The sequence below is a fragment of the Taudactylus pleione genome, unplaced genomic scaffold (assembly GCF_031769625.1).
Source record: "Taudactylus pleione unplaced genomic scaffold, aTauple2 ptg000545l, whole genome shotgun sequence".
Classification (NCBI taxonomy): Eukaryota; Metazoa; Chordata; class Amphibia; order Anura; family Myobatrachidae; genus Taudactylus; species Taudactylus pleione.
The window spans coordinates 227,785-244,378 of NW_028284947.1; the positions used below are offsets into that span (position 1 = coordinate 227,785).

At 43.8% G+C, this 16,594-nt stretch overlaps 1 protein-coding gene across 2 annotated transcripts in view; it reads right to left on the bottom strand.

Moving 5' to 3' along the window:
* The window catches only part of LOC148500833 (cadherin-8), a 434,715-nt gene that overhangs the window by 38,180 nt on the left and 379,941 nt on the right, over positions 1-16,594 (bottom strand). For both annotated transcript variants that reach the window (XM_088451277.1, XM_088451278.1), the window contains one exon: positions 6,038-6,159. In XM_088451277.1, the coding sequence (XP_088307403.1) occupies positions 6,038-6,159 (122 nt within the window). The remainder of the gene's footprint in view (positions 1-6,037; positions 6,160-16,594) is intronic.

Consider the following 16,594-nt stretch of genomic DNA (forward strand, 5'->3'; position numbering starts at 1 on the left):
AGTTCATAAAATATTTAATACTTCAAGAAAAATTAGTTCAGGGATGGAGGATGTGAAGATACCTCATGTCATCTCCAGCTTTAAAGCATTTAACCACAGGGAAAAAAATGAATGGGAAGATGAGCTGAGTAAATAAAAAAAAAAAAAAATGCACACAGCTGAATGGTTTTTAATTGTACCGTCAGACTGTGACACTTCCAGATAACTGGGCAATAATTATTACAGTCACATAGACCACTTTCCCAGTGCAGTTCACTGCTAGGTCTATTTATAGAATGTCAAAAAGTAGAAAATAAATGCATATGTACCCATTAAGCAACATATGTGAATGGAGCACAAGCTGACACAATTATTGGCGGAGTTATTGTTGGGATCCTTTGTTGCGTTCTTAGGCTGCGGGAAAGCAATGGGTTAAGTAAGCTCTTATTTCCAACTCAGTGTAGCGCAAGTAGCCTGAAAGCTCATATACGAAACAGTCTATGGCCTTTAAAAGCATCATCTCTACCTAAGAGTTTATTGATTTTCTCTTGACAAATTCTATTTTACAGTATACTAGTTAACATGGAATTTTTTCTCCTTCCCTGAATTTCAATGGAAATTACTATGAGCTCTCTATAGGTAGGAAATAAATGGTATGAACTAGTACTCAAAGCATCCAAAATGTCACTTGTAAGTTTGCTAGATATGAAGTAAAGGGGAGGATTGGGAATGTTTGTTAGTGTGCAACATCTCTCCTGTTAAGGAAATGACATGTTTTTGAAGGTTTTGTGATCTCTCATATAACACTAAAAGGTTGCAGAATTAGAAACATGATAAAGACTGTATTCTGTCTGTTTGTTTGATGTCATAAAGCACAGGTTCTCAAACTCGGTCCTCAGGACCCCAAACAGTGCATGTTTTCCAGGTCTCCTCACAGAAACACAAGTGAAATAATTAGCTCAACCTGTGGATCTTTTAAAACATGTCAGTGAGTAAGGAATACACCCGTGCACCTGCTAGGTGACCTGCAAAACATGACCTGTGTGGGGTCCTGAGGACCGAGTTTGAGAACCACTGTCATAAAGGATGGGCTGCTAGAGAAGGGGGGATGGGTGCGGTGTCCAATGAAAGTATTGTGTGTGTGTGTGTGTGTGTGTGTGTGTGTGTGTGTGTGTGTGTGTGTCTGTGTGTGTGTGTGTGTGTGTGTGTGTATAGTGAATGAATGGAAGTAGAATATATGTTTTACAGATGTGATGTGGTGTGGTGTGTATTTGCAGCATACAATGTATGTGTGCAGTATAAACATGCTGTGTGTTTAGGCATATAGGTGTGCAATGTGTGTATGCTATATAGATGTACTGTGTGTATATGCAATATAGGTGTGCAATGTGTGTATGCTATATAAATGTACTGTGTGCACATGCAATATGGGTGTGCTATGTGTGTATGCTGTATAGATGTACTGTGTATGCAGTATAAGCAATATAGGGGTGCAATGTGTTTATGGTGTATAGCTGTACTTTGTGCGCATGCAATATAAGTGTGCTATGTGTGTATGCTAGGGATGTGCGCCGGACCATTTTTTCTGGATTTGGATTTGGTTCTCATTCGTTGTCCGGATTTGGATTTGGATTTGGATTTGTCAAACCTCCTGTGACTGGTTTTGGACTTAGATTTTTTAACAAAAATTTACAAAAAATGCTAATATCACATAATTTGGGCTTTTTTTATTCCTAGAATATTATTAACCCCGATAACATTAATTTCCAGTCATTTACAGTCAATTTAGACCACCTCACAGCTCACAATATTGTTTTCACCATTATTGGCCAAAGGCTGCAGTGAGCTGGCTGGTTACTAAGCGACAGACACCACAGTTTAAAGCACATCAATGAAACATTGCCACTGACTATCATTCACTACCACTCACTACTGAGTAACAGTACTTGTGTGTTATTGCTAAGGCCCAAGGAGTCACGGTGCTTGTATACACAAATGGCTATTACCCAAGGACTCACAGTGCTTATACACACAAATGGCTATTGCCCAAGGAGTCACAGTGCTTATATACACAGATGGCTATTGCCCAAGGAGTCACGGTGTTTATGCACACAGAGGGCTACTGCCTAATTAGTCATGGTGCTTATTACATACAGAGGGCTACTGCCCAATTAGTCACGGTGCGTATACACACAGAGGGCTACTGCCCAAGGAGTCATGGTTTTTATACACATAAGAGGGCTATTGCTCAATTGAGTCACAGTGCTTGTATACACAGTGGGGTACAGCACCAAAAAATACGTTTTTTTTTTTTAAACTTTTAACTTTCTTGAAAGTTTTATTTACTTTTTTGAACTTTTTTCTGTACACACAGCCACTTGTGAGTCTCGACACTTTAATCAGCAGAGTATAGCACAGCATACATAAGTGTGCAGTGTGCCCCCTATACACAGTCACTTTGCCAGCACAGCCACTTGTGAAGGTGCCTACACACTATGCAATGTGCTCACAATGCGATATTGTGAGCAATTTCCCTTGAACTCTCCCCGGCAGCTCCCCGGTACTGCAGGACATGACGTGCAGTAAAGCTGCGCGATGTGTCACAAGATCTATCATGCACAATGTAAAGATTTTCCAATCTTTAGATCGTGCAGGATAGCAGACAGATGCTTGCACGGTTCAGGCATATCCGTGATGCATGCATCTGTCTGTAAAAAAATAAATACAGATGCATGGATGGGATCAGTGAGACCTGTCCGTGCTGCTGTGTTTAAAAAATTAAAACCTGTGTAAAAAAAAAACCAAAAATGGCATGACTCTTCCCCCAAAAAAGCAACCAGCCCCAGGCTTTAGTGACCAAGTGCTGGTTGTGCAAAATACGGGGGACAAATGATGTAGGGGTCCCCCATACTTAAGCACAACCATTACCGGGCTCATCAGAACCAGCCCTGGTTGCCAAAATATGTTGGACAAATGATGTAGGGGTCTCCTGTACTTTAAGCAACCAGCACTGGGCTCTGATCCGGTCCTGGTTCTGGAAAAATGTGTAGGGTCCCCCTGTATTATCCAGAACCAGACCCAGACTTTTTCTAGTGGGGTGGCTAATGCCACAGCCAGAGGAGCCCTTTCACCAGGCCCCCCCAGCCAAAGCATTAACACTGACCGCTAGTCAGCTCAGGCCGGGGATCCCCGGGGGTGCTGGGGATCCCCCAAAAAAGGGTTCTACCTCTCCAGGGGACCCCTGGCCTAGGCTGATAACCAGGGTCTATCCCCGCCACCCCTGGACGGTGGTTGGCAGGTTGATAGTGTAAGTGTAGTGTAAAAAAAAAAAAAAAGAGTATAAACATTGTCTTTACAGTAGAACTGCAGGTCCCAGCAATCCTTCCCACATGCTGGTACTTGGAGAATCACAAGTACCAGAATGCGGGGCATTAAGGTCCTACTGGTACCTGTAATTCATATGTAAAGAAATGTTTAAATAAACACAATACACACAAACTGTGATAGTAAAGTTTTAATGCATACATACATACACACTCACACATACTCACCTACATTACCTGGACTGGTCCACTTCTCCCTGTAGGCATCCATGGTCTTGGTAAAATAAAAAACGATTAACGTGATCCACACAAAAGACAACAACCACAATGGTTGTTATCTCCTGAATTAAGAGCGCAGATGCGGCTTCTCCCTTTATAGAGCTGTATCTGAGCATTCATTGGCTGAGAGAGGTCAGCCCCCTCTCTCAGTTAATGCTTTGGCTGGGGAGCCCAGTAAAAGGGCTCCCCTGGCTGTGGCATTAGCCCCTCCTGCTAGAAAAAGTCCGGTGCTGGTTCTGGATAATACAGGGGGACCCTACAAATTTTTTCTCCCTGTATTTCCAGAACCAGGACCGGATCAGAGCCCAGTGCTGGTTGCTCAAAGTACGGGGGACCCAAGCGACATTTGTCCCCTGTATTTTGGCAGACTAGCCCAGTGCTGGTTGTGCTTAAGTATGGGGGACCCCTACATTATTTGTCTCCAGTAATTTGCACAACTAGCACTGGGTCACTAAAGCCCGGGGCTGGTTGCTTTTTTGGGGGAGAGGTCACGCCGTTTTTTTTACACAGGTTTATTTATTTTTATTAGACATAGATGCATGGACAGAGATCCATACATGCATCTATTTCTTCATGCATGCAGCACGGAATTCCTTGTTCATTGCCTGCAAGCATATCATACAGGCATAAACACTATACTATATGACACAGGATCGTGTGCGAGATTGGCTGATCTTGCCTGCACCATGCAAGATCTGAAGATGCAATGTACGACCCACGGGGACGCTCATCAGCATCGTGATCATGAGTGGACACTTACGATTAGGACATATGTTAAAAGATCTCTCATTCCGAAACATCGCAATTCGGCAGATCATGTAAAATATCGCCTAGTGTGTATGCACCTTAAGTCTGGACACAGTCACTTTAATCAGCAGAGTATAGTGCAGCATACATTAGCGTGCAGTGTGGCCCCTATACAGTCACTTTACCAGCACAGCCACTCGTGAGTCTGGACACAACCACTTTAATCAGCACTGTATAGTGCAGCATGCATCAGCGTGCAGTGTGCCCCTTTACACAGCCACTTTGCCAGCAAAGCCACTTACTGTAATTGCCACCTTACACAGCCACTTAATCAGCTGAGAATCGCGCAGTGTGGAGCGTGGGAGAGAAATGGCGCCGAGTCCCGGTCTCTGCGCCTTATGTAGAGCCGAACTCTCGTGAGAATCCGACGTCAGGAGGATGACGTTCGGCCTCGCAGTGGGATCCGAATCAGATGTGAACACCCGAACTGAGGCTCGGTTGGACTCGGATCCCCGACGTTCAGAGCAGTTCGGTTTCCACAGAATCCGAACAGCTCATCCCTAGTGTATGTGCAATATAGGTGTGCAATCTGTGTATGGTGTATAGATGTACTGTGTGTATATGCTATATAGGTGTGCTATGTGTGTATGCTATATAGATGCATGCAATATAGATGTGCAATATGTGTATGAGCTTTACGGTTTTCATAAGTGTACTGTGTGTTTATACATTCTATGTGTTGTGTATATATGTCAGAAGTAAGCTGTGTGTATATGTAAACTCAGCTGCATGTATGCAATATACACAATGTGAGTATATTATATTTGTCAACTTTTTTAAAATCCCATTTCAAGGAACTGGTGCAGTGGATGGGATGATGCGATTTCCCTAATCGCAGCTCCATTCCCCCTGCCTATTTGGGTCTATGACGTAGTTTGTGTACTTCAGCAGCCGATGTGTTGCCTGATGGCACCAATTGTGTCATCATGGTCCCATTCGTCTTCCTCCCAAAAAAGAGGTGCAGAATGCCTTTCCTAGCCAACCCAGAATTTCAGGGTTCTATTGGGTATTCTGGGAGTGTAGGCAAGTATGATGTATATGCTGTAGAGATGATTTTTGTATGCAGCACATTTTTCCTGTGTGTGTGTGTATACCCAATAGGTGGTATATGCTGCAGATATAACAGATATTGTGGAAATATCTAATGCAAATTTAATTTTGCAATGGAAGACCCATTTTAAACATGTACAAAGTTCTGACAAATAATACTAGCACTTTTATTTCTGACCAAAGACAACAGCACCTTGTTTTTTCTTTCAACATAAATGCCAAGTAAAATATGGTACATGGCAATATATTGGATATTTTAGAAAAGGCTGCTTTAAGGTTACTCCCAGTTAAAAGATAATGTTTAACTGACGCTCTCTATCTCCTTAGTGGCGTAAATCGGTGTTGCAGCCACAGTCAGTTTGGCTGTAATGATGCAGACCAATAGGAAACTTAAGGCTTTCTGATTGTGGCCTATTGGTCTCTAAGGACACACCCCTACATTTCTTATAAAGGCTATTGTGTGTATCTCCATTTACACTGTGCTGTTAATATTGTAATGATGTGATTGGCTACAATTGGTGTAGCTCTGTGAATGGTCTACATTTGCATACAGACATCTCATAAAAAAAAAACAAATATGTACAGATTTGTTCTTTTACCTGTCCAGGTTTGCCGTTCTCGCACAAAAATGCTTCATAATCTGTTGCAAATTCAGGAGCATTATCATTGACATCAAGAACCTTAATTGCAACTTGCACCCTTGAAATTTGGCTGTGGTTTCCTAAAGTAAAAAAAAAATACACCAAACCATGTTAAGCGCTAAAGATGGCAGCGATTCTATATCAATCTAAATCAAATACTTATCATTTTGAACTTAATTGAATTGCATTAGCCGTTAAATATCTGGCGTTAAATTGAAGGAAAGAAAGGAGCCAACATTTGGGATCCTCTGCATAAATTTCTAGTGCAAGAAGCAATTATTTGGGTTGAAGCTGATGAAGACCTTTGAGGAATAAATAAGACAATTTTACAGTGATAATATTTACTCTGTTTTACTGATAGTATTCATTATGCATCCAATTTGTTTTTTTTTCTTTAAATTGAAATGTTTTTGTTTATCTTTGGCACGCTGCACAAATTCAATTTGAGAAGTTGTTTTGACTGATCATACTGTACTGCATAGTATATTAGCATAGCAAAAAGCATTATGGGTAGCTATTTGCTCAAGATTTTTAATGAGTGATGAGAAGTTGTTTTTCTATTTTATAATAATAATGCAATACGATGCTGAAATCTGGCAACAACTAAATTGTTGTTTGTAAAGCCTTTATTGTCTTTTTAAACACTTGAATTCTCCTATACAGTCAATTTATCATTGCTGATTAAATAGTTAGCTAACAATACTGCAGTTATTAAAATAAGATATAAAAAGTGTGGTTTATGCTTAACAGACTTAATGAACTTTTGTAAAAAAAAAGTTAAAATAAAGCCTAAAGGCTTGTGAACCTATCAGCTCTGAAATGTTTGTTGCAGGTTGACCTTGCTGAACACATGCAAAGTGCACTCCTAATGCTGTAGGTGTAAGGATTTTTGAGCAGCTCACCTTCACTGTGCAGATACTAATGCATGTTAAAATCAATGCAACATTACTGTTGTTTCTTGTTATGTTAAAAAACAAATAATAATAATGTAAACAGTATAAATCAGCAAAACAAAACAACAGTATAAGAAAACAGTAACAAAAATACCACATTTCCAAAAATGTTAGAGTCCATGTAAATGGGCACAGTCAAATTATTTAAAGAAGAGGATGAAGAAGAGAGAAGTGATGAGAGGTAAAGGTAAGTAGAGAGAAAACGGAAGATGGGGTAGGAAGAAAGGGGTGACATCAAAAGCATCCAATGAAGAGAAGGTTGATTATAAACAAATGTTAGGGGATCGTAAATGAGGAAAGTTTGTAGCAGGACTGGTCAGAAGCATGTCAGGCACAGCGTTTCAGTTACAGTGTACTAGCAACATTATAGAAATGTGCCAGGATGCCATATTTTTTCATGTGTTTTGGAGGTCACTTAGTCATTTCTGTAATATACATTTATGTATAACTATTTGACATGATTTTGATAATTTTATATGTGTTGTCTGTGTTATTTAGACTTATTTAAATTTTTCTTTATGCACGTTAGATATTTTGCTGTGTTGTATGTCATATGTTCTAGCATAACGTGTTATCTTTTAACATATATTCAATAAAATGTATTGTTTAATTCCTTTAATTGTGTTAGAGTTCCCTTTATGGAATATCTTTTGTTTTTGTTCCTCCCAAATCAATTTGGTGAAGATCCCACGAGCCACAGGAGCAAAGCTCAGTGAGATTGTAAAGCACCAACAGTCTTTGGTTCTTCGGAAGTGTTGTGATCATTTGTAAAATAGTTGACTCCATATCCACCTACAGCTTTATTCCTGGGTATATCTGGACATATTGAGCTAGATAGACTGCTTGGAAACAGATTTAATAACACATAGTCATGTACTCCAAAGACTCCATCTGCAATAAGCAAGTTATTGTCCTCATCCTCATCCCAAGGGTGCCCCTGTCTCTATAATTCTGGAGGTCAAAAATGCATGCGGGACTCTCACTAGAAGTATAAGACTTAGTTCCTATGTTCCTTCCTGCTTTTAGGGTGATCAAATTATACCACATACTGACCATATCTGGACCATATGAATTAATGAAGCTATTAGACACGTTGCACTAGAAAAACTAGTTACAGTACAACTTTGATTTTTTTTTTTTTACCAAGTTCTTTCTTTACCCAATATTCTTCAGGGTACCAACAAATATTAAAATTTGGTAATACATTTTTATTTTCATTGACTGGTACAAAATATTTGAACAAAACCATAAAATCAAATACGATGAGTTAGAAAAAATATTATGCTTTGTGATCTTTTTAATTCTTGAAAAAAAAAACATTTCATATTCATCAAATAATCTCAAACAATAAAAATAGTTTGTTACGGCTTAAGAAAAGGCATGTGCCCAGTCAAAAGATTGCCTCTGCTGAATTCCAAACTATACACTATACAGTTAAGTTACTAACTGCAAAATATATGAACATGCATTGCTTTTACTGTTGCATAAATGCTCCTATTTGTCTGCCCTAGCAATAAATAAGTGCATATTTAGGGTCTGATTCCAAGTTGGGAGCTAAGCTAAAAAGAGCAATACCCATTTCACACTATAAGCAATAACCTGGTTATTGCACATGAACGCGCAGCAGCCCAGGTTACTGTGCAGTGTGAAAGGGCCAGGTTGAAATAAGCCAGGTCTAGAAACCCGGCATTTCAACCCTGGTCATGAGCAGGGTTGGACGCGGGTTCAACTTGGCTCATGATGCAATGTGAAGGGGCGGAATCGGCATGATTTACTGCCGGACGCAAGTCCGGTGGTTGGAATCCTGACAGTGGCTGCATGACATGGGTGAAAATCCTGATTGTCCCTAAGGTAAGTATAGACTAACCTAATTCCCTGCCCTAACCCCCCATTAGGGGTGCCTAACCCTAACCTTCCCCCCAGTGCCTAATCCTAATCCCCCCTCTAAGTGCCTAAACCTAACCCCCCCCTTCCCCGCCGCCTAAACCTAAGTCCCCCGGGGGGGTGCCTAACCCTGATTCCCCCCCGGGGGTGCCTAACCCTAACCCTCCCTCCCCCTAGCCTAACCCTAACCTCCCAGGGGGTGCCTAACCCTAAGTCAACCCCCGGGAGCCCTAAACCTAACCCTCCGCCCCACGGCTGTCTGCTGCCGGCGCCCGGCATCCCTTCGATCAGGATGCCAGGCACCGGTCTCCCAGCATTGGTAAAATGACAGGCGTCTAGATTTAGACGCCTGTCATTTAACCCTTGCCGGGATAAAGCAGTCAGGAAGCCGACTGCATACCGAACGGGCAACCTGGGTTGATGTGACCCAGTCTGAATGGGGTCTTAGCCGGGTTGCACCCGGGATGGGAGTGTGAACAAAATCCCAGGAGTGACCCAGCATACCGACTTGAAAGGGGTATAACTGTGTACTTTGGCAAAGCCTTGATGCATTGCATGTGGGGCAGATTTAATATGTGCAGAGAGCTTTAGATGTGAGAAGAGCAAATGTCCACATTAAAATCTAAATTGCAGTGTAAAAGTAAAGCTGTCCATCATTAGTGGGCTACATGTAACAGCAGCCAATATTTAACCTGCATGCAAATAAAATAAATATGTTTGCACCACTTGCATTGTTGCATGGTTTGTTCCAGATACAAAGTTACTTGTTTATTTACTTTTTGCTTTGCTCCCAATTCAGAATTAGCCCCTTGATGTTTGCTTTTTGAAGTGCCCACACATAAACATTTTATGCAACCATTTGATAAACTATTGGTCCAGACGGGAATTCTCATGGCAGCAGAAATAAAAGTGTAACTTAATAGCCTTATCTACTATCCATTCTTGATTGCCTATTGGTTAATTCAATGATTATATTGTTTTCTATTTTAGGGACAAAAGGATTGTTATAACATTTGTTGAAATGCAAAAGACATTGCATCAATAGTATTTGAAAACACAAGCAGCCAGATACAGAGTTTAATGTATATCTGTTTGCCAAGTGTATCTCGTGTGTTTTCACACTGAGCATGATCCAGAACTGAGTGTTCACAAGTAAGAGTTGTAAGCATTACAATTGTGTCGCCACTTATGCCTGAAAAGCAGTCATTGTGCTTTAACAGATGTATTCACATAGGCAGGGCCGCTGATACTCCTGGCAGGCCCAGATGCTGTGGGGGCATGGTCACAGGAGGGGGTGCGGATACACCCTCCCATATTTTACTCTTTTAAATGTATACAATGTATACTGTAGGTTGCGTGCCATCGCAAAGTGGCATGGCCACAGCAAAGCAGTGGAATGTCCATGTCATAGTGATGCAATCCTGATGCTATTACAGATTCGGGCCCAGGTATCAGTACCGTCTCCATCCACCCATTCAGCACCCCTGCTCACAGCTGACGTTCAATAAAGCTGTGTCAATGGATTTTCAGTATAAATAAGTAGATTTGTATGTAAGTATATACTTTCATGTTTCCAGGAGCATCTGTTGCATCTAATATAGGGTAGGTGCAAGTGAGCACATTTATTGATGACTAGTAGTTAAACATGCATGTGAATAGGGGCAGGGGAAATGCAAGACATCTCTTCCATGTATGATATGCAGGGATACATATACCTGGTATTCTTCCAACCCAGCATCAGGCCCCTAAATTATATCCTGTGTATTGTCTGCAATTATCCAGGTATGTCCCCCATCCATCCAGCTTTACTCATCAGGATAAAACATGTTCCCCCCCTATACAGTATCTGCCGTATTGTCTCGGTAATGTACTTGCAATATAGGAAACAAACACTGTGCCACTGAGTAGACAGCCTTAGTTAGACAACTTAGAGTTCTCAGCAAGGTTTTAGAGCTTACCACATGTATAACAAATCTAACAACAATTGCATAGCAATAACATAAAAAGACGTAATAAGTACACTATACCGTTTGTCATGATTAATATTTGTCTTTTGTCAGCAAAACAAATGCAAACAACATGGCAGTTTGGAGATTAATTCCCTGAAGTACCTTTTTATCAATCACATCTATCCTTTGAATGCAATTTCCTCTGACATACTCTACTAAAATAGAGACGGAGTGATTCGGATCATTTTTGATCTTAGCCATGATTCATTCAATGATTAGATCCAAGGTCTGTTCAGAGAATGAATAGCGTCTAGGAACGAAATATGTCAGAGACTTTGCTTTCCATAATAAAAGACACAAAACATCAATAGTAATGGCTGAAACGTATCTCTGTTTTGATTTATGAAGCATAAAGTTTGATTAATGTATATGACTAATTTGGTCTATTACACTATCACATTCTTTCCCTAGCTTACTGTGTTCCAACCATTCTTGTTTTATTGATAACATACAATTTGTTTTAATATTTTGCATTATTGTAACTCTTACTAAAGATTAGTTTTATGTTGCAAAATTGACTTCAGCTCTAGCTTTTCCATATACAGTATGCCTTCCCTCTCTTCATCACATCTTCCTCCCTTCAGACTCACCTTACACTCATATTCACCACCCCATGTACTCAATTTCACACACACAACTAAATTACTTCAGTTTTCTAACATCCACTTTTCTTATTTCCAATGTCACTTTCCCACCTTTAATTAACTTACAGTATTTGGCCAATTACTTCCTCTCTCCCCCTCCCCTTCTGCTTGTCTTCCTGTAGCTCACCTCTCCAATGGCACATTCCCATCCTCCTTTAGGTATGCACTCAACTCACTATCTCTCTCCCCACTGCTGCCCTGTTTATCCTCATTATTCATATGAATGGAATGGCTTTTGTACAAATGCCTATCACATTTTGCAATGTTTCACTCCATTCTCAGTTCTCAGACTACAGGCTTCATATTTCATTATTAAACTGAAACTGTCCCACTGTTCTGGATGTCTCTGCTGTTTGTGACACTAATTATCACCCTCTTTTCCAGCACATCCTTAACTAATTTTGACTCCATAACATAGTTGTTTAATGGTTTTCTTCAAACATCCAACCAATCCTTCAGCTTCTGACACATCCTTCACTCTCTCTACCTGTAGGGTACCACAAGACTCTGGGTCACATTGAGACCCAGTCGCAAGCGCTGATGCACTCGCAACCAGGTCGATGGTCCCCACAGAGCATGCGCACGATGGAGCCGGCTCCGTCGTGCGCATGCGCGAGACACGGCTAGCGGCGTGCGCTTCGTCGCTAGGGGTCTCATAGCAGATGGGGCGAGCTGTCGATGTTGAGTGACAGCTCACCCCATTTGCTGGGCAGGCTGGGGGTGTGCCTGGCCGAACGGAGGCGTTCCAGTCGGAACGCTTGCCATTTGGGGGCTTACGAGAGCAGGAAGTTCCCTGGGGCTTACGAGAGCCCAGACCAAACCTTAGGGTCTGGTCGTAAACCCCGATGGTTGTGATGGTGATGACCATCGCGACCATCACCCTGGTCGGTCACTAGAGCTGTGGGTGGTAACCCACAGCATAGTGATCCACCAGAAGGCGGCACTTTAAAAAGTAAGTGGCCGCCCTCATTCAGAGCGATTGCTTACAGCAAGCGATCGACTCAGAATGAGGTCCACTGTCCCTCAGGTAATAGGTCAAATAATTTTTTGATTGTTGAACCCACTCACTAATTTAGTCTCCAGTACCTACTCTATGATGACATTAACCAAAATGTACCTCATCTTTCCAAATTTTTCCCTTACGCTTAGTGGTGTAACCAGGGGGGGTTGGCCGGGGCTCATGCCCTGAGCACAGTAGGGCTGGTGGTGGGAGGGGGGGCTCTGCCGGGCATGGTCCAGGTCCATTAAAGTTGGTGTAGTGCGGACTGCAGTGAGTGCGGTCCGCACTACACAGTAACACACACACTGCCACCGGTGCCGAGTAGTACACTCGTACTACCCGGTGGCAGTGTGTGTTGCAGCAGCCAATGTGATTCAGACAGTCTCTCATTGGCTGATGCACCCATGGCTGAAGCTCACTCATAAGCTCCGCTCCCACATGACATATCTCCCATAGTGCCGAGTGGAAGGATGGTGGCAGGCACAGGAACTGGGATTCAGGTAAGTGTTTTGTGTATGTGTATGTCTGTGTATGTATTAAGTAAGGGGCACTACTGCCCGAGGGCATTACATAGGGGGGACCACTACTGGGGGCCAGGGGCATCTTAAGAGAGGAGGGGGTCTGTGTGCACTCCCCGTGCGGGGCCCTCTCCTCTCCCCCCAGTGGCCGGCAGCTCACTGACGCAGCTGGCCAGCCACCGGAGCATTAGTAGACCCCGGGCACTAGAGTGTGCCTGGAGTCTACAGCGCATGTGCAGAACGCTGGAAAAATGGCTGTGGTGGCCATTTTCCGGAATTCTGTGCATGCACAGTAGGTTCTGGGCACTAGAGTGTGCCCGGACTCTACTGAACATGTGCAGAACTGCAGAAAAATGGCCGCGGCGGCCATTTTTCCGGTGTTCTAAGCAGCGCTGACAGCCGCTGCTGGACCACGAACAGGTAAGTTTAAAATACTATGGGTGCAGGGTGTGCGGTGCGAGGCCCCCCTGAACCTGGGGGCCCATGTGCCCTGCACACACTGCACCTATTATAGATATGCCACTACTGGGGGCACTGTGTAAGGGGGACCACTACTGGGGGCACTGCATAGTGGGGTACTACTTGGGGCACTGTATATAGGGCACTGTATAAGAGGGACCACTACTGGGGGCACTGCATAGAGGGGACCACTACTGGGAGCACTGTATAGGGGACACTACTGGGGGCACTGTATAAGGGGTACTACTTGGGGAACTGTATAAGGGTGTACTACTGGTGGCACTGTATAAGGGTGCACTACTGGGGGCACTCTATAAGGGTGCACTACTGGGGGCACTGTATAAGGGTGCACTACTAGGGGCACTGTAAAAAGGGTGCACTACTGTGGTAACTGTATAAGGGGCAATACTCAGACACTACTACATGGGACACTGCTACTGGGGACATTGCATAATGGGCACTACCACTGGGGACATTAAGGTGCATATGGAATGGAATGGAATGTTACCTGAGTGACGAGAAATGGTAGTGTGCCATGTAGACATGCCCCCCATTTTTCTGTGGCCACACCCCTTATGGGGTGTGGCCACGTACACTTTTTCAGCGCACGCACTTTAGGCACACACATATAAGGGTAGGGAGGGTCCATTTTTCATGTTGCCCTGGGCTCCAAAAACCCTAGTTATGCCACTGCTTCCATTACTATCTCATATGATCAAATATGTCTATACTATCTACACACTGATGTCCCAGGGCACGGCCTCTTCAGCCTATTATTGTGCATAGCCCTCTTGGCAGCAACTATAATAATCAGTGTATGTTATTGTTAGGAATAGCAAGTGATTACATTTGTTTTCTCTGTTTAGCTGCAGCAGCGGTTTTATGACAGGGCTGCACATCCTGGTCACATGCTTATATTCTCTCCTCTTTGAGAACTTGTCTTGTGCCACATCACCATTGGTCCATACTACTTTATATGGCATCTTCAGTGGGAGATCATTACCTATTATAATATTACATGACAGTTTTCTATTGCCTTCCTAAGATCAGTTGTGCTCTTAGTTCTACTGCTACCTGTGTACTCTTCCTACTAATTGTCTGCTGTCTTGATATTCTGCTGTCCTTTTCTACCTATCTCATCGGCCACAATCCTGCTTATTGTTTGCTGCCTGGTCTAATTGATTCCTGTGCACCTCAGCTGTGTTTATTGTCTATTGCTTGGACTGACCATTGTCTGTATACCTCAATTATGCTTATTGTTTGCTGCCTGGACTGATCTTTGCCTATGTACAACAACTCTGTTTATTGTCTGCTAAGTGGATCAACTGCTTCATGTATAACTTACTCTGCTCATTCTGTTCCATCTGGATTGATCCCTGTTGTCGTACCTGACTCTATTGCACTATGCTGTCTGCATTTGCCAGCTGGTTATCATGAGAGATATGCGCAGACCCCTGTGTTTGGTTCTAAATGACCTTTTTATGTTCCTATAGTATAATTAACATCAATAACATTAATTTCCAGTCAATTTTGACCACCTCACAGCACCTGCAATCCAAATTACATGAGATCCGGTTTCTGGACCCGAGTTTCGAACTTGGTGAGAAGATCGGAGTTGGGACTTGGTTCTATCAGGAACCCCAAAATGATCGGTGCCAGGACTTAGTTCAACTCGGAACCAGGGCTCGAAGTGAGCCGGTATACGGCGGTATGCCATACCGCCACTTCAGCCAGCAACCCCTACTGCAGCGATGGAAACATGGAGTCAAAAGAGAAGCTTCCTCCGTATTATGTTGAGATGTGTCCCTCTGGGGACACATCATTAAGCAGCACTGGGCAGGCATCGAGTGACAGGTACCGGCGGGCCGACAGCAGAAAAGATGCGGCTGGCGACAGTACACAATCCCCGGCCCCGTTCGTGAACCAATCACCGACCGGCGGCCAAGTAAAGAGATTAATTGGCGTGGCCGTTAGCCAATCACGGCTTGCGGACCAGCAGCCAATCAGAATCAGCCATGTGGCTGTTTCTGATTGGCTGCCGGTCCGTGCTGTGATTGGTTCACAGCCGGCACTATGTACAAATCGCCCTCGCAACTTCCCCGGCGCTCCATCCCAGCGCTAATCAATAGTGTCCCTGCCTGATGATGCAACGCCTGCGAGAGCCCACTGCCAGCTGGTGGACAGGGAGAAGGAGCCGGACTCTGCCAACTCTGGATATGGAAATAAAGGTACAGGGGGGAGGAGAAAGAATAAGGCAGTATTAGGTGCAGCGTGTGGGAGAGTGAAGCAGGTAGTGAGGGAGAGGGAAGCAGGTAGTGTAGTGTGGCGTGCAGGGTGTGGGAGTGGGGAGTAGGCAATGTTAGGTATAGCAGTGGGAAGCAGGTAGTGTGGAGTGCAGGGTGTGGGAGTGGGGAGTAGGCAATGTTAGGTGCAGGGTGTAGCAGTGGGAAGCAGGTAGTGTGGAGTGCAGGGTGTGGGAGTGGGGAGTAGGCAATGTTAGGTATAGCAGTGGGAAGCAGGTAGTGTGGAGTGCAGGGTGTGGGAGTGGGGAGTAGGCAATGTTAGGTGCAGGGTGTAGCAGTGGGAAGCAAGTAGTGTGGAGTGCAGGGTGTGGGAGTGGGGAGTAGGCAATGCTAGGTGCAGGGTGTAGCAGTGGGAAGCAGGTAGTGCGGAGTGCAGGGTGTGGGAGTGGGGAGTAGGCAATGTTAGGTGCAGGGTGTAGCAGTGGGAAGCAGGTAGTGTGGAGTGCAGGGTGTTGGAGTGGGGGGAGTAAGCAATGTTGGGTATAGGAGTGGGAAGCAGGTAGTGTGGAGTGCAGGGTGTGGGAGTGGGGAGTAGGCAATGCTAGGTGCAGGGTGTAGCAGTGGGAAGCAGGTAGTGCGGAGTGCAGGGTGTGGGAGTGGGGAGTAGGCAATGTTAGGTGCAGGGTGTAGCAGTGGGAAGCAGGTAGTGTGGAGTGCAGGGTGTGGGAGTGGGGGGTGTAAGCAATGTTAGGTATAGGAGTGGGAAGCAGGTAGTGCGGAGTGCAGGTTGTGGGAGTGGGGAGTA